Source organism: Falco punctatus, assembly GCF_963210335.1.
Source record: "Falco punctatus genome assembly, chromosome: 5".
Lineage (NCBI taxonomy): Eukaryota > Metazoa > Chordata > Aves > Falconiformes > Falconidae > Falco > Falco punctatus.
In genome coordinates, this window is record NC_137584.1 from 72,184,437 (window position 1) to 72,210,264 (window position 25,828).

The 25,828-nt window shown below is 39.4% G+C and overlaps 1 protein-coding gene across 7 annotated transcripts in view; it reads left to right on the forward strand.

Moving 5' to 3' along the window:
* The window catches only part of KIF13B (kinesin family member 13B), a 162,126-nt gene that overhangs the window by 109,835 nt on the left and 26,463 nt on the right, over nucleotides 1–25,828 (forward strand). For 5 of the 7 annotated variants that reach the window (XM_080388387.1, XM_080388381.1, XM_080388384.1 and 2 more), the window contains 19 exons: nucleotides 1,203–1,365; nucleotides 2,419–2,565; nucleotides 3,082–3,231; nucleotides 3,909–4,037; nucleotides 4,860–5,030; nucleotides 6,002–6,159; nucleotides 7,449–7,581; nucleotides 8,587–8,733; nucleotides 11,240–11,269; nucleotides 13,023–13,122; nucleotides 13,454–13,580; nucleotides 15,111–15,166; nucleotides 16,455–16,579; nucleotides 17,688–17,864; nucleotides 19,441–19,533; nucleotides 20,438–20,590; nucleotides 21,589–21,666; nucleotides 22,333–22,386; nucleotides 23,321–23,341. In XM_080388387.1, the coding sequence (XP_080244513.1) occupies nucleotides 1,203–1,365; nucleotides 2,419–2,565; nucleotides 3,082–3,231; nucleotides 3,909–4,037; nucleotides 4,860–5,030; nucleotides 6,002–6,159; nucleotides 7,449–7,581; nucleotides 8,587–8,733; nucleotides 11,240–11,269; nucleotides 13,023–13,122; nucleotides 13,454–13,580; nucleotides 15,111–15,166; nucleotides 16,455–16,579; nucleotides 17,688–17,864; nucleotides 19,441–19,533; nucleotides 20,438–20,590; nucleotides 21,589–21,666; nucleotides 22,333–22,386; nucleotides 23,321–23,341 (2,212 nt within the window). The remainder of the gene's footprint in view (nucleotides 1–1,202; nucleotides 1,366–2,418; nucleotides 2,566–3,081; nucleotides 3,232–3,908; nucleotides 4,038–4,859; nucleotides 5,031–6,001; nucleotides 6,160–7,448; nucleotides 7,582–8,586; nucleotides 8,734–11,239; nucleotides 11,270–13,022; nucleotides 13,123–13,453; nucleotides 13,581–15,110; nucleotides 15,167–16,454; nucleotides 16,580–17,687; nucleotides 17,865–19,440; nucleotides 19,534–20,437; nucleotides 20,591–21,588; nucleotides 21,667–22,332; nucleotides 22,387–23,320; nucleotides 23,342–25,828) is intronic. The other 2 variants (XM_080388385.1, XM_080388386.1) reach the window with 1 other exon arrangement.

Genomic DNA, 25,828 nt, shown 5'->3' on the forward strand with positions numbered 1-25,828 from the left:
CTGTAGAAGCTTTTCTTGCTGCCCCGATGTCCCTGGCCAGATTTAATTCTGTCAGGGCTTTAGCTTTCCTAATCTGATCCCTGGCTGCTTGGACAATTTCTCTGTATTTCTGCCAGGGTACCTGTCCTTGCTTCCACCTCTTTAGGATTCCTTTTCATGTCTGAGTTTGTCCGGAAGCTCCTTGTTCATCCATGCAAGCCTCCTGGTGCTTTTGCCTGACTTCTCTTTGTTGGGATGCCATCGCTCCTGAGCTTGGAGGAGGTGATCCTTGAACGTTAACCAGCTTTCCTGGGCACTCCTCCCTCCGGGTCGTTATCCCATGGTACTCTACCAAGCAGAGCCCTGAAGAGGCCAAGGGCTGCTCTCCCGAAGGCCAGGGTGGTGAGCTTGCTGTGCACCCTGCTTGCCGCCCTGAGGATCTTGAACTCCACCGTTGCATGGTCACTGCAGCCAAGGCTGCCCCTGAGCTTCACATTCCCCACCAGCCCCTCCTTGTTGGTGAGAACAAGGTCCAGCGTGGCAGCTCTCCTCATTGTCTCCTCTGTCACTCGGAGAAGGAAGTTATCATCAGGGCATTCCGGGAACCTCCTGGATTGCTTATGTCCTGCTGTGTTGTCCCTCCAACAGATCTGGGATGGCTGAAGTCCGCCATGAGGGCCAGGGCTTGTGAACGTGGGGCTGCTCCTATCTGTGTATAGAGGGCCTCGTCCGCCCGGTCATCCTGGTGGGGCAGCCTGTAGCAGACCCCCACTACAATGCCACCTGTCCCTGCCCTCCCTTTGATCCTGACCCATAAGCTCTTGGTGGCTCCTCACCCATCCCCAGGCAGAGCTCCGTGCGCTCTGGGGGGTCACTGGCATAGAGGGTGACACCCCCCTCGTGTCCCCTGCCTGTCCTTCCTGTATCCTTCCATCCCAACACTCCAGTCACAGGAGCCACCCCACCATGTCTGTGTGACTGTGACACTGCTAAGATCATAGCCCTGCAGGTGTGCACATCTCTAACTCCTCTTATTCTCCATATTATGGAGAATTAATTTATTCTCCATACACAGAGGCGTTTAAGCCGGGCCCCGGTGAGGCTGGCTAACTGGCTGAGTGTTAAGACTCCTTCCTGCCAAGTGATCGTTTCTTTTGCACTTTGTTTCAATACTTAAATGCCGTGATTTTTCCTGTCTTCCCCTCCAACTCCCTTTCTTTTAGAGAAGAAATGTTGACCCACAGCCTGAGAAAGCTGCGAGAGCAGATTGTTAAAGCCAATTTGTATGTGAGAGAAGCCAATTTTATTGGAGAGGAATTGGACAAGAGGACAGAGTATAAAGTTACCCTCCAGATCCCAGCTTCAAGCCTTAATGCCAACAGTAAGGTAAGGTAGCCCTAATGGAACTAAATCGTTATTCAGTAAGTTTGCCCCTCAGCATTCATACTTGTATCCTGACTTTAATGTTCTAGATAGTTTGCCGCTCTATTCATGTGCGTTAAATATGGCTTTGTTAGTGCATGCTACAGCCTTATTTTGTTTTGTTACCATGAAAATCTTACAGTGTGCTGGCTTACTGATAAATATTTTGGTGCAAGACCTTTCCACTGGTGTTGAAATTCAGACTTGCTTCCAAGTGATAAAATCTGTACAGGTTAGGCAGCATCTATTTCAAGTATTTACCATCACCTTATGGACATTTGACTTTACATCATCCTAGTGAGCTGAGAAAATGCTGTCATCCCCATCGTGAAGGGAGGAACTGGACCAGGGAGGATTTGGGTTATTTGTTCCAGACATCTTAGAAATTTTGGAAGAAAGGAACTGAACCTGAACTTCCATGTCTCAGGCTAGCTGCCTAAGCTGGGATTATTTCTGTTCTTGAGGTCAGCTCAATATTTTGGTGATATGCAGGCCGTTGTTAGTACAGTAGATGTATTTTATTCCAGGATTAGAATTTTTATCAACTGCTTTAGAGGTTTCTCTCATCTTTTTGTTTTTCTCAGTGTCTGCTGGCCCATCTAGAAACGGGATGGTAAAGAGGGTTAGTTTTCTTGAAAGTTACTGACAGCAGTAACTTTAGCTGGAACTCCAGGCCTATTGTAACTTGAGGGTATTTGTGAAATGCTTAAATGTTCCTATTTCTAACACTTGTGTAAGGTGAAAATCCACAAAAACTAGTGCCTGTAGGTGTGATTAGATTTCACGGTTAAACTGAACACGAATATACTGTGACAGCCAAACTCCGAGTTTGTCACCCTTGAAAAAACCCACCAAAATCCAGACTTTTCTCAAAGATATTCTCAGTTTTGTATTGGTTTTGAACTCTTTTTTTCATTGTTGTGACACATATTCCTTACATTTTTATTTATATATATATATTTATAAATAAATATATATATATATAAAGAAATATAAATATATATAATTGTTTCACAGAGAGGTGCAATTCTCAGCGAGCCCGCTATTCAGGTGAGAAGGAAAGGGAAAGGCAAACAGATTTGGTCACTGGAAAAGCTGGAGAATCGATTGGTAGATATGAGGGATCTTTACCAGGAGTGGAAAGACTGTGAGGAAGACAACCCAGTAAGTAAAAATTACTCCAGTGTTGTGCTGATAGAATTACATCCCTGTTCAATTTTTTGTTTAAGTAGATGTGAGAAAATCTTCTGGCTCAGGACGGGGCGGGGGGTTGAGGGGTGGGGAGGGAAGATGTAAAGAGATAAGTTTTCCTGAGCTTTTGCTTTTCCTAGTACTGAAGTGATCTTCAGCATTTCATTGTCCCTTATCTTGTCACTTTGATGCTTGCTTGCATGCATAGTTTGGTGATGGAACCAAGCATACAATGCGAAGCAGTAAGTAAGCACAACAGCAGCTGATATTCAGGCTGACCTCGCTGAATCTGATGGTGTGAAGGAGAGGTTGCCGAGGGTAGGCCTTATACTCGGCCCAAAGTAAAATTCAAGTTTCCATTCTTCTTGTGATCTTACCCGGTCTCTTGCTTGAGTCCATTTTTCTTTCACTGGGCTGGTTTGTGCAACACTTTGAAAACTGTTACATGAAAAGCTTGTTTTTCTTACATTATTATGGATTTCATTGAAGGTGATGAGAGCTTACTTCAGGCGAGCTGATCCATTCTATGATGAGCAGGAAAACCACAGCCTTATCGGAGTAGCCAATGTTTTTCTTGAGTGCCTGTTCTATGATGTGAAGCTACAATATGCTGTTCCAATTATCAATCAGAAGGGAGAGGTTTGTCATTCTTCTATAATCTATCCTTACTCAACTGTTTAATTACAGCCCATGGATCTTATTATCAGTATGTAGTAGATATTTTCCAGTTTCATGTGCACAAGCTCTTTGCTAACAATTTGGAATTACGTAAATCCCATAATACCTTACTAGAGTTGTTTAGACAGCTCTGAATCCCAGCATAGTGATTGTGAAAGGAGAAAGTGTTGCTGAGCACCTTTCTGAGCAAAGCAGCCCAAAATAAATGCTTAGCAGAGTCAGTTTGAGCTGTAGCTCCCCTGGCTTTCACTACCATCAAGAATAGGCTCTTAAATATATACTGTAAGAACAACTTCAAAGGCAGCTAGAGCATAGCAGGCAGCATTCTCTGTGCTTTACATCACATGCACTTTGCAGACCCCCTGGAGACTGGTGTGAAGGTGAGTGAGATTGCAGTACACTGTTCCCAAAGTCACTCTACCGGCTGCTTTCTTTATGAGTTTACAACAAAAGGCTCTTTGATTCTTGCTTCAGAGCATCCTTCATCTGGTGCAATAAATGCGCAGTGCAAAACATAGAAAGAAATAAAATGTTGTCTGTTTACAGGTTGGAAACAGCAGTAGTTGTAGTTACCTGAAAAGGGATGAACCTGTCACTGTTTTCTGGCACACAAGTAACTCTTACTCCTTTCTTATCAGGTATCGGGTCGTCTCCATGTTGAAGTTGTTCGCGTGAGTGGAGAAATAGATGACAGGTTGGTTGGAGGTGAGGATAGTCCAGACTATTCAAATGAAAATGATGCTCAGGAGAGAAAACTGGTCTGCAGGGTGAGTTCCAGATATATCCCAACCTCTGAGCAACCTTCCCTCTTTCTATCCCAAGTCTTAAAGAAGTCCCTGGACAATATGAACAGTCTGGGGGCAATTGTACTCTTTCTCACTTTTTATCCTGTCCCATAGAGCTCCTTGTGTTTGCAAGCAGTATGGGACATCATTACAGGAAACGTTCTCTAAGGATCTTGAGGGCTGCCTTACTATAGAACTGTAACTAATTTGAACTTAATTTGACAAATGGAGAATAGAAGTTTATTAAAAAATGTGGTTAATATGATGGCTTTGTTTAGATCAGAAGGTGTATTCAAAACATTTTATGTCTATTTGGCCTTGATTTTGAAAAAGGGGGGACAGGATACTTTGGTATTGTTGGGGGTTGTATTTTGTTTCTAGCATCACAGAATAAGGACAAGTAGTATCTTAAAACCAAGATTTTGCAGAATAAAGGAGCCTGTTTTGGTAGAAGTATGAGATTTTTACTGTATTCCTCATCAATTATGATGTTTTTGGTGCATTTTACCATTAAACATTAATAATATGTTTTGGGGTGTTTGTAAAATTCAGCCCTTTAGCTTTTACTCCCAAGAAGTATATGCCTGGTGACATCTAGTGACGATGTTCAGCTGATGCATCCAAAACGTTGTCTCCAATGTATATCCATGCAGAAATCTGTATTTTGTAAAGTTTTTTTATTTGCTTGCTTTTTTTTTTTTTGTTATCCTTTGCAGCAAACAGAATAACATTCTACCAGAAGGTATTTTTAATTCTATGCCCAATGAATAAATGCTTTTCCTTTGTTTCTCATCTCTTTTCTAGATTAAAATACTTCAGGCTACAGGCTTGCCACAGCACCTCTCCCACTTTGTGTTCTGCAAATACACATTCTGGGATCAACTGGAGCCAGTTAATGTTGCACCTGAGGTGGATCCTTCCTTATCTTCTGTCAGCAAAGAGCCACGGTGCATGGTTGTCTTCGATCACTGCAATGTAATATTTTTTTCTATTTTATTAATGAAACTCTAGGCAGACAAAGCAGGTTTATGCTTGGGTAACAGTTTTAGTTGCCTCTTCACTCACATTATAGTATTTCATGAGGCTGATACCCTAATACCTTTTAATAAGGACTTAAAACATCTTCAGAGTCCATATAAGTTTGATTGTTCGACGCTGTTCACTTGTACAAAAATCATAGAAGATGAAGTAGTGGATTAATAAAGGAAAGCAATCTGTTCAGCAGAGAGACTTATGTTAAGAGTTTACCCACAGTAAAAATGCTGCTGAACATGAATGGAAAATTAATATTCACCAGAGTCTATTGAATATCTGCATCTGAGCTGCTCACTCTACACACTGATGTAGTGGAGAGAAATGTCCCAGTCCTGGGACATGATGCCTGTTATCCTAATGTAGACAGTGAAGTTAGGTCATGTATATTAGAACAGACTGTTTCTTCCCATTGCCTCAAACAACTGTCTGAGTGGAGACATCTTTAACAGAGATAAATAAAGTCAGCTTAGATGAATCCCAGCCAAATCACCTGAGTTCTTGTCTTGTTCTTTCTATCATTTTTCATTACACTGGGCAATTTATTCCACTTACCATTTGTGAAATAGATATAATACCTTCTGATGAGTTTTGATTTTCTGATTCTGAACATTAGAACTTGTGATTTTTTTTTTTACATCTTTTTTTTTTTTTTTTTTGAAACATTGGTTCAGAACTTGGAACACCATGTGGTCATTTTTCAACTATTTTGACTTCAGTCTTCAGCAATCATGTATCTTTGCCTTGCCTCCTGATTTTACAACTGAGCTGACAGTTTCTCCCTTCCTTCATAATTGTGTCTTGAGGACCAGAGTGACTTTACTGCGCGTTTGTATTAAAGTCAAGACAGTAAATCTGTAAACCTAAGTTGTTGAGTAGTGACAGTCATCAACCATTTTGTCGCTTACATACAGGAGGTTTCTGTAAATATTTCTGAAGACTTTATGGAACATCTTTATGATGGTGCTTTGGCAATTGAAGTCTATGGGCACAAGCACAGTGGTGACCGCAAAAATCCAGCCCTGTGGGATTTGGGAATAATTCAAGCCAAAACACGCAGCCTTCGTGACAGGTAAATATGAAAAATAGATCCTTGGTTTAGAATTTTGGAAAAATCGCTGAGCTGCCCAATTTTGAAACAGGTTTGGGGTAAGTAGTCAAATTTTGAAGTGAGATAACTGAACGTGTTTGAGACTCTATCTGTTAGACTCTTATAAATAGACTGTCTATTGGAAAAACACCATGCAATGTGGCAGGCTTTAAAGAAGGAAAAGAGGAGAAATGCCCGTCTCCATTTCAAATTAAAATGGGGTAAAACTTGAAAGACTTTAAAGTCCCCTTTATTTAGGCAAACTCAAGTACCTAAGTAGGTGCTACAAAAGAGCAAGCTGAATATTTTCCTTCATATTGTTATGCTATTCTGTGCCAGAACAAGCTATCAAGTCTAAAGCAGCAAGATGCTGTTCTGGCTGTATGCTGATGTATTTATTCAAGGTCTGACTCCAATTCATTCTTGGCCATGAAATGTCATCACTGTAATGCTTCTCTTGGATAAGCTGTATTGCTAATTACTTCAGTTGCAGTAAATATGCAACAGTATGGTAATTCAGACTGAAGGGTGTTGTTTTTTTGCTGGCAGCCATTTGTTGTCCCTGAAGTAAGCTTAGTAGCATTTTCTTCAATGTAAGTTGTTTTGCCTCTCCAGTTAGAAGGCAGCTCTGCACCTTAGTTTGTTAGCAGTTACCTCTGCTTTTACTCCCAGCCTAAGCTTGTGTTGAATGTATTGAAAATTAAGCTATATAGAAGGAAATTCAAAAGAAAAGTCAGGAAAACATGGTAAAGAGGAGATGGAAAAAAGATGCTATAAAACTGTTAGGTTTGGTAGCTGAGTAGTAAGTACCTCCTTCCTTCTTAATTTTGAAGTACTACAACAGTGGCAGTTTCTTATTTAAGCTCTTGGAAAAATTAGAGAGAAGGCGGTAGTATGTAGTTCAGGAAAGTGCCCTGAATCTTGAAAGCTTGTGAAACAGTGTCATATTTCATTTTGCTGTCTTCTGTATGAATCTGATTGCACTGACAACACTGGGCTTCTGTGGCAGTAGCTGAGACCAGAGCTCAAATGTTACAATGGAGTGGAATTGGTTTTGTACTGGAGTCAAGAAAAGTCTTATTTCTGATGTTTGACTAAGAGAGCTGCTAGTAAAATCTAAGCACTGCACAACTAGTAACACTAGATACTCACAAATGGTGCATCTATTGAAGTGTTCCTTTGCATCTTTAATCTGAGCTAATGCTTTGGGTTCTTTCTTTGGGGGGTGGGGGAGCAGGAAAGAAAGAAGCAGTATTTGATGTGTGTTGCAGGTGGAGTGAAGTGACCCGGAAAGTAGAACTCTGGGTTCAAATTCTGGAGCTGAATGAGAATGGGGAATACTGCCCAGTTGAGGTGACTCCTGCGAAGGATGTATGCACAGGAGGCATCTTCCAGCTCAGGCAGGTAAGGTAGCACGTACAGGATTTCAGCTGTGGAAAGAGTCTGCAGAAAGGTAAGTTTCTATTTTGTATGGTAAAGGGATAGTGTCCAAGGCACTGTCAAACTTAGACACAAAATATGATACTGTGTAAAACAGATATAAAGTGGAGGCCCTCTGTTTTGTGAAACTGCCAGCCTGCGTACGCTCAGATGTAAAGGTGATCAAAGACTTACCTGTAATCTTTTTGCTATGTTCTTTCCCTGTTCTGTGATAGCACCTGGTAGAAAAGACATCGGTCTCAACTGTACTTAATTATTTTTTAAAGAGGTCCAGAGTTCCCCTTTATTTGATCCCACCCAGCCACTCCTTTGTTCTTTGAATTCTACACGCATTAAATTGTTAATGCTTAACTGAGTGGTTAACATTTTTAAGTGATAAGCTGTTGCCCAGAGAACACCATGAATTAGTAAAAGTTACATACAGGCTGCACCTCTGAACTCCCCAACTCCTTTGATATTTTTTTTTTAATTCTTTTTTTCCCTGTGGGTTTTACTAAGGAATAGTTACTTTGCTGCACTGATAGCATTGGTGGGTAAGAATTTTCAGTCAAGTAGACAAGAGTCAGGAGAAGTTCAATGAAATTCCAATAGCACCAAATTAAACTATTTTCTCTCCTCTTTTGTAGGTGGGGAGGAGATCCTATTTTCCCCTTTCAAAAGTGTTAAAAATAAAATTCTATAAGTGTATGTTTAAACAACACTCCATAAAATTAAACTGGGGAATTGATGAATGCTGAACTATTTTTTTTTTTCTGTAAATACATAAATCCTGTAAGCATTCATCCTTGGAACAGAAGGGATATCTCTTGAACGCTGGGTCATTGAGACTGCAGTACTTGCCACTGTTCTTCCCGAAACAAAAATATAATGTTGCTTGCAAATGACTGCCAGTAGAGGTCTCTCTGTCATTAAGCTTTCAGCATTTTATATTCTTTTTTTCTAAGCATTTCAAATTATTCTATTGGGCAGGGGCAATCTCGACGAATTCAGGTTGAAGTGAGATCCGTACAGGAATCTGGGACCCTGCCACTGATGGAGGAATCAATATTATCTGTTGGCATTGGCTGTGTTCAAATAAAACATGTCAAGTCACAAAAAGTACCTGAAAATTACCAGGTGAGAGTCTGAATATTTCCTGTCCACTATGGCCAAAAGCATAAAGTGATGTCCCGAGTTTGTTGCAGTTGGAGCCAACTCAATTCATTTCAAGTTTTAGTTTGGTTTTGGGGAATATTTTTTAAATCTACTTAAACTTATAAAGCAATGTCAAGAAGAATTGTCAGAATTGCTTTGATGGTGGTTTTAGGGATTATTCAGGATAGTTTAAATCTAAACCTCTGTCTTTCAGAAGGTGTTGTGGAAGGGCTTCCTGTTAATCAAAAATAATCTTCCATGGCACAAAAAATTTGTAAGACCGCCTTCTGTGTCTGGTTTATTTTGGGTTTTGTTCCTAGCCTTCTAAAAGCAGCACAGCTTTAACACACCATTCAAAGAAGAAAAGGAAATGCCTGGTTTCTAAAAATCACTAGTTTGTCCAGTAGATTTTACTTATAATATTAGATACAGCAGGAATTTTAAATAAGTATTCAATTTAAAATAAATCAATGGAACATATATTCAAATAGTGTTGAGTTACGAATGTTAGAATTATGTGAGCCGGTTGTTGGCCCGTAGTGTATGTTGGCCAGTTTTTTGACAACCTCAGAAGCACTGCATCTCATCTTAAGCTGCAAGTCTATTGATCTGTTTTCAGTGATGGTCTTTTTGCAATACTCCTATCAGTTTTTAGCGCAGTTTGACTTTTTCCCCCAATAGCTAAATTAAAATTTAGTTACTCCTCTGACTTTGCAAGCCAAAATCTGGTGCAACAGAACAAGAAAGCCTCCAGACTTGTTTGATTTGCTGCCCTGCTTGAGACAGGGCCAACTAAATGTCAGATAGCTTTTGGGACATCTCCCAGCTTTTCATAATGTTTACCCTGTTGACAGAGTATGATTCAGTCTTGTGTCTGCTCCCCTTTTTTGCTTAATCAGTGTTGTTTTTCCATGTGAGGTCTGAAGTAGTTGGGTTTTTTGTTGTCTCCTAACCTTAGCAATCTCTTGCCCCTTGTGTGTCAGGGGCACAAAAAAAGGGGGCATTTTTTCCACCTTGCAGAATTCTCACTTTTCAGCAACATCCTAGGCAGATTGCTTTTATTCCTCATTATGCTTCTGCTAGCAACTCTGCCTGCGGGCTTTCTAGCTGCATTTCCATCACAGCAGTCCCCAATACCCATGTCCTGCAGAGCATGTAAACTGTTGTTTCTCTCCTGCTCCTGAATGGAGCAAGTTTCTTAAGAGACTCTTCTCTCCTGAGACAGAATGACTGATTCTTGCAAATTTTACTTGAAAGGTATTACACACCGGCAGCATACGCATGCACCTTTCAGCCTGTTTCCCAAGGGGACAGGTCCCAGGTTGAGCATCCTGTCTGTCTCACCCTGTTTCTTCCCCAGTTAATTTATCTGTTGACCAGTTTCAACTGTATACAGCAGAGCTGGCAATCCACAAATTACTACGTTCTTTCAAGAAGAAAGATTTAAGCTCTGCTCAGGAGAGAGAGACCAGTGAGTTGTGTCTGATGTTGATAACCCACATGGGAAAGGGCTGTTGAAAAACCACGTGTTATCAGTCCAGTTGCTCACAATAGCCTTCTGACTTGAGCACCTGGATTTTTAGTCCCCTTATTAACATTTCTCTATCTCAAACAAATCAGTATCTATGGAATGTGAAAGATTTTTCTGAAGACCTTGAACTGAGAAAATGCCTCTTCTATATGGCTTTTTAATTTTAGCTTAGCTAAGAGTGTGCTTTCATTATTAAGGTACAAAAATAGACTCCAGTGGCTTTTTATTACTTAAATAGATAAGTAATAACTTGGGGAGGGTTGGAGTCTTCATTGCTTTTCCATTCACTGTGCAGGAGTGGCAGTTGTGCTTATATTCATTGCAAGTGGCTCTGCTTGTGATGAATGTTGAGAATGAAAGGTGGTGTTTCCCATCAGAAAATAATGAAAATCAAAATGTCAGAGGTCTACATTGTGACTCCTGGTGTGGTAGACAGAGTTATTCTAACTCCCTAACAATTGGCTTAGACGTTTACAATTTTTCTCCTCTAAATGCTACAGCAAGCTTACCTCAAATCCTTTATGCCAGACTTTGATTATTATTTTTTTCAGTGCTTGCTGTAACAGTCATACTTAAGTCTTACAGGTAAAACAGCACATTTTTCTTTGCTGTTGAGATGCAGCAGATCTCAAGTTGTCTCGCTATAACCCCTATTTTTTCTTAGGGCAATTTAAGCATTCAAGTTGTTTCCAATTAAGAAGACTTCTAATAGCTGTATTTCTGTGAATTTTTTCCATTGTAATTGTTGGATTATTCTAGTTTGCGTTTAGATGAGCTGAAAGCAGCAAATTTTTGGGATGTCAATGTGTTTTAATTCTATGATTATACACCATTGCTAAGCTCAGACTTTTATGTAAGACTGCCAATATTGTTTAAAACAGTTACACCTTTTGCTTTCAATGTATTTCGTGCTATTAAAAAAATTTTAATGGTACGGTGTTGCATGTTTTGGCCTAGGAAGAAGATGATGAAATGGACAGTTATCAGGTAAGAAAAAATCTGAATTCTCTCTTTTTACAAACTCAGACACTTTCAGATTAAAACATGTTAGAGGAGGATTGGCTTTTATCTTTGCTGCGCTGGTTGGATATGATGATGGATATGCTGAGAGCCCGTATTCTGAAGAGACTAAAAACTTAAGAATTGCATAGATTGTTATGCTGCAATGCCATATGGTGGATTAGAGAGGTGAAAGGGAAAGAACAAGGTGCCTTAATGTGTATTTCCAAAACAAGATCCAATTGCTTTTTGGTTTTGGTGTTTTGGGGGAAGGAGTCTTCCTTCTTGACAAACTATGGTTAGACCAACATTGTCCTCATTAAGAACAAGAATAGGCATGGCAGCATTGAAAAACACAGTCAAAATACTTCATGCTGTTTCATATTATGAATGTGCTATGTGTATGAGAGCTGGAGTATACTGCACCGTGATCAACCCTTGGGCAAGCAAGGGGGATTCTGTGCCTGGAGCCCTAAGACAGCAGCAATAAAACTACTGAAATCAGCACATTATTTCTTTGTATATAATGTCACAGTTACATGAGCCTTAACGGGGAACCAATGAGGTACAATATCTGTGATGTATTTTTCATCTTCTTGTGAATAACTTTAACAAAAGCAGATCATCATCATTATAAATCTCAAAATCGTATAATGTGAGCAACCAGAGATTTAGTTTTCATGTTCTCTGATAGATTCCAGCATACCTGTAGGGGTCTGTGGCTGAGTAATACAACTGTAGTTTATAGTCTTGCACCCACCCATTTTTCTTGACAAAGTATTTGTTGTAGTTTGATGTGGAATGAATCTGAACTGCTGTTGCCATAAAAGAGGCTTGCCTGAAGGCATCCCAGAGCTGATAGCGCATCTTTGTGGCACCCAACATGCTGCATGTAGAGTATCATTCATCATTTCTGAGCACTTCTATATCAAAGACAAATGAACTGAATGTTCTTAAGGGTACTGAGGTGGATTTTTTGAAGGACATGAGCACTTAGAAAAAAATATTTTGCAAGGCTTAGTTGCAAATGCCATAACTTGGGACAGTGGCATGATGTGGGGCAGGGATGGATTTGTAGTATGAGGCTGCTAAACAGAGTGTGAATGGTGAGTCATGGATAAGGGCTGGGGTTTTCAGCCTTGCCACAAGGTAGTGGTTAGGGAGTTCTAGAATAGTTTGGGGGCAAAGATGGTGTATTAAGGGAAGTTTGTTCAGCTGATAACAGCCAGAGGAGGAGATGCCTTTAGGCTGGCAAGCAAAAATACTTCAAATAGATGTGGAAAGTTTAGGGTTTGGACCTGTGAAGAAAGGCTAAGAGAACTGGGGTTATTTAGCCTCAAGGAGAAGAAAAGGCTTAGGCGGGATCTTGTCAATGTACGTAAATGGGAGGGGGTAAAGACAACAGACCCACGCTTTTTTGAGTGGTATCCAGTGAACAGACAACTGGACATAGCCCTGAGCAAGCTGCTGTGGTTGACCCTGCTTTGGGTGCAGACCAGGGTTGGACTGGACAGTCTCCAGAGGTCACTTCCAACCTCAGCTATTCTGTGTTTCTGTTTAAGTTGTCCTGTGCAACAGAAAATAGAGAAGAGCCAAGTGATTTGCAGGAGGTCTGCTCTGTCTGTCTTAGATGCTTTTGGATACGGTATGAGCAGAAGGGTTGAGGAGACGTGTAAACCACAAATAGGAAACCTTGGCTTTTCTGGGTCAATATTTAACATGACTGCTTTCCTCTTTACAGGACAGGGATTTGGAGAGGCTCCGTCGGAAATGGCTGTGTGCCTTAACAAAGCGTCAGGAGTATCTTGATCAGCAATTGCAAAAACTTGTTGGGAAGCCTGGTAAGCAAAATACTATTAAACTTAACAGTAGTGATAGTTTGAGAGAGACATGCACACACTTCTTATCTTAATATATTGTAAAATTTAGAAAAGAAGTTAATGGAGAGTTTAATCTCAGAACTCACCATTGATTTACTTTCCGCAAAAGTTAGAGAAGTCTATATAAAACTGTTTGTTGTTCTGGTATACTGCGTGTTTCTTCTGTATGCACTGAATTTCTGAGCAGAGTGAGATTTATTTTGTTACGGGTGATAGAAGATCATCAACACGTGATAAAGGCCCTGAGTAAGAAATGCACTCTATTGTCCTGACTGACATCCTGCTTCTCCAGATAAAACAGAAGATGATGCAGACCGGGAGGCACAGCTTTTAGAGATGAGGCTAACACTCACTGAAGAAAGGAATGCTGTAATGGTTCCTTCTGCTGGCAGTGGGATCCCTGGAGCTCCAGCGGAGTGGTATGAACATACATTGCCATGTGCAAGAATAAATGTAAAAATGATGCATGGTCTGTTCCTGGCTTGGCTTGCTGCCATTTTTTGATTTCCTTCATCTGGCCTCTGTACACTGTATGAGCAAAGTTGTTAAAATAGGCCTCTTGCTTAAATTATTTTGTTAGGCTGTGTATCTGAAATCCAGAAATGCTATTTAGTAAACGATACTATTATTGATCCGACTGTAATTATGACCTTCTAAAAAAACAGAATCAATATTTATTACCACTGCACTTACCATTTAAAAAAATTAGCTAATATGTTAATTACCTAGTTCATTCACTTAAAAGGCTGCTCCGTCATAATAAAACTGCATCTACATGAGCATTTTGTTGCACTCCTGGTTTGAGCTTAGTCAGTTTAAGCAGCAAGTGTTCCATGTAACTTTCTAGACATTAAAAATAGTAAACTACTCTAGACTGAGATTGCCGTACCATAGCAGCTGTGAGTAACAGCTGCAGATAAGGAAGCAAGGTTGTTTCACTTCAAACCTCTTGTCTTCAGTTGCTCTCAACTTTCTGCAGTTTTTTCCTGAGCAAACCTCTAACAGCATTTATTGATGGAATTCAGTGTCACGGAGTTTTAAGCTGAAGTTCATTAAAGCTAGTACTTCTGAAACATAAAAATTGCAAATTCTTGTTGGAAGCATGTCAACTTTCACATCAAAGTGTTTGACTAGGTTTGAAAACAGTGGAGCTGCAGGAAACTTCCTTGAGAAAAAAATCTCTTTTGAACATGTTTGCACCAGCAGAAATGTTTACTATAATTCAAGCACTTTATTTACTACATAAGGCTTTAGCCTGCTCTTGCTCACCAGGAAGTTCATCAGGTCCAAGCCCTTTTTTTACAACTAAGATTGTAACAAGTAGTCTTAAAGTCTTTCATGCTTCATGTTACATTTTTAGTACCATATTAGTGTTGTGTGGCTTAAAATTGCTAGGCCACAGAATATTTCATTTCATAACCAAACAAAACACCACCTATGTTACCCCTTTTTCCATGATATGAAAGATGCCTTAAATGGCAGCTTTGACTCTTAAATATGTGTGTTTCATAAGAAAGAGGAATAACTGTGCAGTGTGGCAGCATCAATGGTAGTTGAAAAACTTTGACAATGGATTTTCTGATTCTCACTCTGCTGTCTTCACTGCCATCACTAATGCAGAGTGGTTTGCATTTAATAAATGTGTGTGTCAGCGTAAATAAACTTGATTTTGCTATTAGCATTTTGGAGGGGGAAAAGATTTCTGAAAGCAGAGGTCAGAGAACATAATTCTAAGATAGCTGGTATAAAAGAAATACCAATTGAGTTGAGTCTTGGAGTCTGCAACAGTAAATTAAAATGAAGCTGTTTGCCAAGGTTATCAATGGTCTGGCTTAAAATTGCAGTTGTACTGAATGTAATGTACTGTGGGCTTGTATCTCATAAGGTATGTGTGCTGGGTAAATCTGTGTTACTTTAAATGCCACCATTGTCCCTGTCGTGCATTTTAGGACTCCTGTGCCTGGTATGGAAACCCACATTCCTGTTATTTTCCTTGACTTGAATGGTAAGTGGTTCTTAAAATGACAGAGTACTTTGGAGCTAACTTTGTACTACCAATGACATTGTAGCATTTAAGCAAGCTGATAAAATGAAGAAATGCCTAGAATGGCAGGTAGATTAATTTGAGAGTGCTCATTTTTCACTGGAACATACTGTTTAATGTTTCAAAATACACGGCATTGTGTATGGAAGAACCATAGGTTTTAATAATCTCAGTGTTTTGCAGATGTTTAATAAGTAAAATAGAAATAGTAAAATGAATACACCTCAGGGAGTGAATGGCAAAAGGCAGAGTAAAGGCAAAATTGTTGTTGGGAACATTCTTTCTGAGGTCTCACGAGGATACAGCACTGATGCTATATCCTATAATTTCTTTACTGATGGCTTAGAAGAAAATGTGAAGTTACTGGTAATAACCTGCATTATCAAAATCCCATGGGATTATAAACTTAAGTTAGTTTTACAGAGTGTGATCCTATGTGTTTCCTTAAACAATGTATGTTTCAGTACATCCAAATAGAAAATCCAATTCAAACAGTGTGTTTATCAGATACTTCTGTTAAAGATGGGAAATGGTAGCCAAGAAAGTGGCAAGCCTAAAGTAGTCCAGGGGGCCAACAGTGCCTCATCAGTTGAACAAATCCTTGTTAAGATGTTTAGATGAGCATTAACACTTGGGTTAGAAGCACCAGGTGCAGGTGGGGAGGTGTTTGCTGCAGTGCTGTTTACATTTATGGCTTGTTCGCCTAAAAAAGCACATTGGCATATCAAATGGCTTCAAAGAGGAGCTAGTTAATAATTAATTCATGGTGAGGGACTCAGGCCAGGACAGGTTGAGCTTCTTCTCAAAAAACAGACGAAGGGTTTGTTTAATCATGATCTGAAAGTACAGTATTTTTACTTGTTCAACCAGTAGCTTATCTTTATTTTAAAAAACCCACACCACCTAACTAATGCTGAATGAGCAATGTACTTAGTGTGATTGAACAGTAGTGGTGAAAATACACCTGTGGGCCAGGAGGGGATGTTTGCAACGGGAGGAGCCTCCTGTACAATAGAAGACTTCATAAAGCACTCTTGAGTCTGTGTCCCCAAATCTTTGTGCATGCTTTCTGTATAGAAATGGGACTCTTCAGCGTGGAACAATGCAGGGAGCTTTTCTTTTTTAGGTAGAGTGTAAGTACTCAGGCTGGGGAGTTAAGTGATGTAAATGTGATTTCATGACTTTCTGGATGTTTTTAAAAAGGATAATTGCTTTGTGCCTCCTCACCTGCATTCACTTTTGTTTCTAGCTGATGACTTCAGTTCTCAGGATAACCTTGATGACCCAGAAGCGGGTGGATGGGATGCTACTCTTGTTGCAGAAGAGGAGGAGGAATTCTTTGAACTGCAGATTGTGAAGCATCATGATAGCGAGGTAAGCAGAGATGCAGACCAGTATATTTAGTTTAGAAGTCTTCTAATTGTTCTCTATATATATTCGGATATAAAAATAATGCTTCAAAGATGGCATACAAAGGATACAACACTTTTTTCTTATATGACTGACTTTGTGTGCTCAAGGATATTTGCTAGTATAACCATGATTTGGAAAATAGTAAGGATCTTCCTTCATCTGTATCCAAGCATTACAAAAGCTTGAGATTGAGTTGTGTTTAAAAATAAAACCCCTGAATAAGTTGGAATACTGAAGTCCCCAGATGAAGAACCAAGTGATCTCAACTGTTCCTGCAGTTAACATACTTGCCTCTTCATTGTTACTTTCATTACACTCAATTTTGGCACATAACTCATAGCTTTACAACTTTACAATTGCTGGTTTATAATTTTTGCTATTAAGTTTAGAATCTGTGATTTATTTTTTTTATCTTAAAGTTTTGCTCCTTACTCTGAAACTTATGTCTTTTTATATTTTTAGAAGAGCTTTATTCCTGATGGCTTTGGTAGATTTTTTTTGTTCTGTTTTGTTTTTAAAGCCTGGAAAGATGTCTACCAGGCCGTTTTTCTTATGGCTTGAAGATAAACCATTTACAGCTTCAGTAACACATTTTAAAACATTCAAGAAGAGAAATTCCAGGTTTTGCTGTATACTGCTAGAAATGTTTCAGCAAAGTTATTTCCCAAATACAGATGGGAGAGTTTGTGTGTGATGGAAGATATTCACTGCAATCTCTGTTGCTTTCTGGTTTATTTTAATAAATTAGGCCAAATAATCCTGTAGTTCTGCATATTTTATAATTTATTTGCAGTGATCCTGAGTATTCAAAGATCTGTTTTCAAGAGGAAATGTTCCAGACTTCGAGCAAGTTGGCATTTTTAATCCCAGCGTCTTCATTTGGCAAACTAATCTTGATTTTTAAATGGCCTTTTCTAAAGTGTAGGGATTTTTCTTCACAGGGAGTGAAATGGAGAAGCTGACTCTCAAAATTTATGTATTATGTATTTTTGTTAATTATGCTTAATTAATTACAGTTAATTATACACCTAATTATGCTTATTAGAGGATACATTTTTTTCCTTTGCAGGTGAAAGCAGAAGCCTCATGGGATTCCACAGTCCACGACTGTATCCAGCTCAGTAAAGGAACAGCAGCAGATGAAAGAGTTTACCTTATTGTGAGAGCCACTGTCCAGCTCAGCCATCCTGCAGAAATGCAATTAGTGTTACGCAAGCGCATTTGTGTTAATGTGTATGGCAGACAGGTATATCTTTTCTAATCCTTCACATTTTTGCTCTGCCCCACATTTGTCACTGCTTGAAGAGGGGAAGGCTATGATTTGTGCAATATGCTGCTGCTGTGACTTATTTTCTTACATCTACCTTCATCTGCCTGAATGGAAGCACCATATCAATGGCACACACAGAGACTTGAAGCTGCCAAGTAATTTTCATAGTATCTTTTGTATTGCATATGATAATGCAGCTTTTTTGTAAAGGCTCAATGGCATCCAGTTATGACAGATTTGGTATTATTTGTATTAACTACTAAGTGCTTTATCCCCAGTCACTGGAAAAAGTAGGAAGAGTTAACTTCTTGTGAGCTTGGAGTTCATGTTTTGCAAAAACTGTGCATAAGGAGAAACTTGTGTGTTTTCCTGCTCCTATAAGATGGTCACACATTGCTGCTAACCATTTCTACTTATGCATCCAGATATTTAGAGATAATTTAGCAGAGCAGAGGTCCTCTTCATGTAATTTGTCAAAGTTAATCACTCTTGGTCTTTTATGTTTTCCAATTGTCTTGTGCTCTTGTGATAATGTGTAGATTAGAGCAGGATGTTTGACAAATGGAAAGCAGAAGACTGTCATTCCATTTGCAGCATCATGTCCTACAAAATATTTAATTCTTGAGAAAGATGGTGAGGAAGAGTTTGTTCAGTGTCGTCTCGGAAGCCAGCTTCCCCTAGCAGTGATAATGACAAAGCAGAAAACCCGAATTGTTATTCTGTTTGCACATCTGTAGCTAAAATCTAAAGCCAGAGCAGAAGAGGTGTGGTCACACCCTGAAACCCTGTAGACAACTCTAAACTGCTTTCAGTGCTAGGAATAGAACTACAGTTCTTGGTGCTTCGATCAGACAAAAGCTTTTTCTCGGAAAGGGAACAGTGAATTTGTTGTCATATAGAATGGAAGAGTGCATTCAATAGGTAAATTGAGCAAGCCAGTAATTACAATTGTATTAAGTCTTCATCAGTTCTGTTTTCTATGGATTTAGTCACTGATGTGTTTTACTTTTACTCGACACAGAATCTTTGGCTTTCTTGCTAGGTTTCTAAAAATCCTCATCAATAACCTTTCCTGGCTATTCATCTCAGCAGCATCTTTGAATGACTCATCTCTGCATTAATTCAACAGTCCAGTTCTTAACCCTGCAAGGCGCCAAGTCAGCATAAACAATGACCATGCCCCCTTAAATCATTCTTCATAACGATCTCTTTGGTCAAGAATTTAATGTCTGTACTTGTCAGTATTCAAGACAAGTCACCTAGGGCTCTAGTAAAAAAAAGCAACCCCTCACCTTTAGAGCTAGCAAATGCTTTGTGTGCTGGTTAAGCAGTCACCTTGCAAAGAAGGAAGTTAATTCTATCCTTTCTCTGTATCTAAAATACAGAAAAGCAAATTATTTGTCTCCAGGTTAAAATATTTGACTCTTACATATTGGCTAGTCTTTTGGGTTTGGACTTCTTTCATTGCAAACTATATTTACATCAGTTGAAATATGTTAGAATATGTTTTCCTTGAAGAAAAAAAAATTTTTTTTTCTTCCCCTCCACACAGGGTTTTGCACAGAGTTTCCTCCGAAGAATGTCCCACCGAAGTTCCATTCCTGGCTGTGGTGTCACTTTTGAGATAGTCTCAAATATTCCAGAGGTGAATAAGAAATCAGACTATCTGAAATTGGCTAAGAGACTCTAACTCTGTGATTTTTCCCCTTATTTTGAGCATGCTAGCTCTTGCTGCTGCAAGCATAAACTATGGGGTTTATAAAAGATTATCAAGCGTATTCCTTTACATGCTGTGACTTAGCAGCAACCTAGCTCTTATCAGTGTCACTGTGTATTTTGTTGAGTGAGCATCTATTTGCTCAGGTCCTTGAAGAAACATTTTAAAGACAGAGAAAAAGGAGGAGTAAAGATGGGTGGGTGAAGTGCCTCATGTAGGGTGCATGAGAATATGTAAAAAGGAACGAAGTGGCTTTTTCTAAGTAACGTTTTTATGCAACTCTTGATTCCTGAGCATGTTCATAGTTAGATGCTAATCCTTTCCTTCCAAACAGATGCTCTATCAGAGCACTTGTAAAAAGCATTAACACATGAAGAGCCAAAAGTCTGATTGCTGCCTGACTCTGCCTTTTATGTTCTGCTGTATTTAGCAGTCTGTGTTGAAACATTTCTCAGGCAATGGTCTATTCTTTTTCTTGCAAATCACTTGAAATTTTGTTTTCCTCACAGGATAGGTAATGCCCCAAGCATGTTTGAGCACTAATTAATTGCAAAATATCTGAATGCAGCCTTTTGTTAATCAATAGCAATGTCTTACTGTGAAACTCTCAAAAAACCCCCAACAAACAAAACCCAAACCCAAACCAAAAAACAATAACCACGTGTAGCTTGAGCAGTCTGGAACTGTGCTAGGAGCACATCCAAATCTGTCCCTGAGCTTAAGGGCAAACAATGTTGGCTCTGTGCTGTGTGTTCTAAAAATGCTTTTTCTTCAGTGATGTGGGAGACTTTCTTTTATTTTAAAAGGATGTAATTTCTTCTCCTCTCCCTAGGATGCTCAAGGAGCTGAGGAGCGGGAGGCACTAGCCCGAATGGCAGCAAACGTTGAAGATGCAGCTTCAGCTGACTCTGAAGCCTATATTGAGAAGTACCTGAGGAGTGTGCTGGCTGTGGAGAACATTCTCACCTTGGATCGTCTGCGCCAGGTCTGTTTTTAAGGCTGTAGTCGACAGCAGAGAATATGCTTCCCAAGAACAATGTATGGCAATGCAGATGTTCTTGTAAGTGCATACAATGGCTAACAAACCAACCGCTTCAGTGCATACCTCAGCCTTCCAAAGTGTGCACATGGCAGACATCCAAAGGAGCAATGCAGCTGTCTTTACAGAGATGTGCTCGCTCAACTACCTGCAATATGGATGGATGGGGCTGGGAGCTTTACGTTAAATGTGCTGTTATGGGATGCTGGGTTTGTTTTTAAGACTGTGCCTTGCTAATTATGGTTCAGAAAAAAGTATTTGTGTGGCATTTCTTTTGCTTTCTGAAGCTTGGGCTTTAGCTAATAGTTCCCAAAGCTGCTACTAGATTTCTAGAGTTCTGGTCATTTTGCCCATATTCTATCTTGAAGTAACCAAACCCATTCTGTCAATAAAGACGACATTGGTTGGATTAATCTCAAGTACTGTAACTTGATCTGTTTACCAGGAACAATACAGGAGAGAAAAACATTCACTGAAAATTGTTGTGATATAAATTATGCAAGCACAAAAGAAAGTTATGCAAAACAAGCTAGAGTATGTGCCTGCCCGCTATAAATTAATGGTGAAGTGTGATGCACTCTAAGTATGGAAACCAAGTTCCCTGTCATATATAATTAGTTTAAAGGATTAAAAGAAGAGTTCAGCTAGGAAAGGGAGTCTTACTTTTCGCATCTGTAACAGTATTCTCCTACAATCAGAACTAGCCGTAAAATCTTACGTGTGCCAATCAGCAAAATACTAGATGTTGAAGTTTATCTACTCTTACGCTTCTATCCATGTTACATGCAAGTTTTAGATTATAGTAGACCTTGCAGACAGGAGCCTATGCAATCAGGCAGTTTAGAAACATTTTTCTTGTATAGACAAAACTATCCTGGGATTATTGGAGCTTAGATTCTTGCAAAACATGCATATTTTCAATTTTGCTTCTCTATGATTGGCAGGAAGTTGCTGTAAAAGAGCAGCTGATGGGAAAAGGAAAACTCTATCGCAGGAGCCTGAGCTCTCCCAATGTGAATCGGGTGAGTATTCCATGCTGGCATCAGCAGCATATTGAGGGCAGCAGGTCCAGTCCTTCAGTTGCAGGTTCCTGTGATGCCAGAGTCATGGAGTATAGCAATAAATTTCCTTTTATTTGACCCTTCTATTTGTCTGTGCTGTTTGTGAGCATGTAAATTGCTAAGTGAAGACAAAATCTCCACGTATTCATGCTTTCATCATACAGGCTGGTATGCTTGAAAGCACCCCATAAGTCCAGACTATCTGAAAAAACAATGTAAAAAGAACTTATGGTGGTGTGGGTTTTTTTCTGAACACTGGAGGTTTTTTTCATTTATCTATCAAGTTGAAAATTATTTTTTCTCTTTTTCTTTACAAGATTTGAAAGCAAGTTACAAGTATTTACTGATCTTAAACTTTCTAACAGCATTGTGCATAAGAAAAATGAGGTTTCTGTTGTCCAAAATTTGGAAGGAAATCCTTTGACAGAACTAGTATTCAAACTTGTCAAATCAAATGCTCCTTCCAGGTCAATAATCAGGATTTCACCTTTCATCTCTTGGATTTCAGTTCTGTTTTAACCACAAAACTGTTTCTTCTTACCCTTCCTTATGTTTGTCAAGAGGCATATTGTATTAGTTGTCCGAGTTTTTGTTAGGAAATAACTCTGCTTGTCTTAATTATTTCAGCTTTCTGGAAGCCGCCAAGATTTAGCACCCCCTTATAACCTGAGCAGTAACCGGGTAAGTGTCTGCAGGTCTCCTGGGAAATCTTCTGTAGGAAAAAAGTAGCTACAGTGACTACGCTATCCCAGTTACAGGGGCATAAGTGGGAAACATCTGTAAAAGATGGGGCACACGCTTGTGTCCTTGGGACTGTTCCCAGGGCATACCTAGCTTTGGATGTGCTACACTAGACCTCTCTGGGAAAGTTCCCAGGCCTTCGTCAGTCAAATAGTCCTAGCTGCCAGCTGCTGTGGGATGTGTCACGGCAGACCCGAGTTGAGCAGATGAGATTAAACATAGCCATCCCTCACGTTTTTTCTCAGTGTCCAGCTTCAGAGCTCTTCCAAAGCTTTCACCTGAGTGGATGCAAACCTTTGGGTAAGGGACAAATTTGGGTTCATGTGTAAGTTCAGGTCCACCTCTAGGACAGAATAGAGGCCTATGAAGAGAGTCCCTGACCTTCAGAGAGAAACCAGCAGTCATAAGCTTATGGTGGGTGATATTTCAGCCCATTACACTCCTTAAAAACAACAGCATAGATCAAAAGTAATTCTTTAAAAAGTGAAAGATTAAATTTAAACTTATTTTCCAAATCCTAGATAAACTAGAAGGTCTTATCCTGATAGATATTCTGCCCAGCAAGCGTGTAGTCATTTTAAAAGGCAGAATCTAGTGGTGACAAGGCATTTTAATGCATAATGCAGTTGCACGGAATAATAGAATTTTGATGTAGTGCTCTAGCATTGGTTGCTAAATCTGCTACATCTGATCCATGTAGAGAATGCTAAAATATGTGCAGGTGATAAAGTGCTTATAGCAACTTCTGTTTGGAGAGAGCTGTGGGATGTTTCAATATTGTAGGTTTTTAAAGCAAAAATTAAAGACCAGAGTTCTTAATGATTTGTTTTTCTTCTCCCTTCCCCTCAATGATTTCTCTCATTGCATGTTTCAGAGTCCAAAGGTCCCAGCAGAGGTAATGCATTAGGTCCACCTAATGAGTGGGATAATAATTTTATCTCACTATAAAGTTTATTTTGCTCACTTACACGCTTTTACTTCCTGCTTTGAAGATGCTGCTGGTGGTGTCTCATTTGCATAGTACACAGCAAACGAGTTTTTCCATTGAAAAGCCTGTCATTAATGCAGTGTGAAACTGGTACAAATGAGAGAAGTTTCTCCTTCTTGGATGTATCTTATGGTTTGTTACAGAGCTATAGCTATTTAATGCCATTTCTTACAGTTCTTTGGACAGGTTGAAGTTATTTCAGAAATGGCCCCATCTCAGCTTAAAAAAAAAAAAAGACACAAAAGCAAACAAATATGCGCCAGTCATGTATATTAGCCTCGAGATGAAATACACTTTGAGTTTCTTCCAAATCTTTCTCAGGCTTTATGGCTTCAGATAGTTCAGTGTTAACAACTCTTGATTTCTAAGAAGGAATAGTTTTAAATTAGTACTGGGCCAATGGAAAACATGCATCCTTGCTATCACGTTAACCCTCTCGGAGGAATGACTGTTTCTCCCCTTAGTTGTACCAAGCTCTGCTTAATCAGAGTTAATTGGTAGTGGTTTGCATGGGGTTTTGCAGCTTTTCACCATGATTGATGTATCCGCTGACAAACACACTGTACTACTGTAAAAAATGGACCTGCGGTTATGTAGCTTACCTCCTTGCTTGCAGCGTGCTTCGTTTCAAGGCACTTGTTACTCAGGACACGACAGGGTGCAAACTGCCCCATTAGAAATATCTGGGTTTAAATGGATCTCTGGTTCAGTTTCCATAGGGAGACAAACGAAAGCATTTGTAATAACCGTGAAACGTTAAACAAATGTTTAAATGTTCCTATAGCACACAGACATTGTAAAGCACACTTTAGTGATATCAGTCCTATCTATTTTAGCATAAAGGATCTGAGAATGCCTTGATGTGGGGAGTTTCAAATAAGTTAGGTGTCTTTGTCACTTGCAGAGAAATTTAATGAGAAAGAAGTCTTCTCCAGTAGTCATAAATCGTTATTTTATCAGGAATTTGGTTTTGTTTACAAGTGACTATAATAAGCTAATCTCAAACAAATGGTTTATTCTGTCATAAGAAGTATCAGTCACAGGATAGTAACAGCATCCTGAATTGGGTGCAGAACTATCTATCAAGCCTGCATACTTTAATATTAGTGGAAGCTGCTGACATATTTCAGAATACTCCTCTCTTTAACGTTCATTTCATTAATTCATGTTTCTCTCTAATTTTAACAGTATTATTCCTTGCATTCCTGCTGTCTTTACCATGGATTTTTAGCTTTGTGGAAAGGGCTGTCAAGTCTCATTCGTCTATGTAAAGCACCATTCATACTGGTAACGTTATGAATGTGAATGTTGCTTCATTCTTCATCACTGTGATACCCAAGACTCATTCCCCTGTAAACAAGAATATTAGACAAGTTGGAATAAGAAATAAAGATGGTATTGGTGCAAATAAAACAGGCAGATCAGAAGTTTCCAGAATTAGGACCCAGATTCATCTTGCAGCCATAGTTGGATCTTTGTTACTACAAATGTGGTTTGGTGGTCACACCCCCATAAAGAGCTAGAAAAGCCCTTCTCCAGGACTGGAGCAGAAGTGTGGGTTTGGCACATTGTGGAAAAGCATTAAAGAATATCTCTGTGTACTGATACCACCAAGAGCTTCCAAAGAGCAGGATGACTCTCACACTGAGGTATGCATTCATGTGAAATATTTACGTCACCTTTGGGATATTTTGTAATAATAACTTACAAGATTAAGCTACCTAACTGGCTGAGAGGGCAAGGAGATGTTTTCTAAATTTACTTCAGAAGATACTTACAGATATCTCGTATTAGGTTAACAGGACTACATTTGGTCTGACCTCTAAGTTATATCTGCTTGCTTAAATGAGAAGACGCCAATTTTTGCTCCTGTTACCCCTACATATATGGTTACAGGAGAGTGAGATGAATTTTATTTCAACTTGCACATCAGCATGTGTCAGATGATACATGAGTATAGTCTCTTAGTGGTGATCTAAGATACGGAGCTGGTTTTTTGAGTTCCAGGGTGCTTGCATTAGAAGGTTAACAATTCAGTTGACTCTAAACTGGATGAATTAGACGCACAAAGAATGGAAGGCACCTCTGCCTTGTGTTTACAGGTCTTCTTCAGACTATAATCACATCCTGATGAAAAATTTCATGAGTTGTTCTTAAAATACCTTTGCACAATAGCCATTCTGTCTTTGACAGTCATCCTTTCTTTCCCAAAGGTCCAGTAGTTTGTAGCTCAAAAGCCTTGTATCCAAAAATGAAGTAAGACAAGATTGTGCCACTTAACCTTCAGGTTTTACCAGGAACCAGAGTTTTTTCAGCAAAATGGTACCATGTAGATCAATTTGAATAATCTTGCTGTTCATGAGAACAAGTGCCTTTTGTCCTAGCTGTATGCTT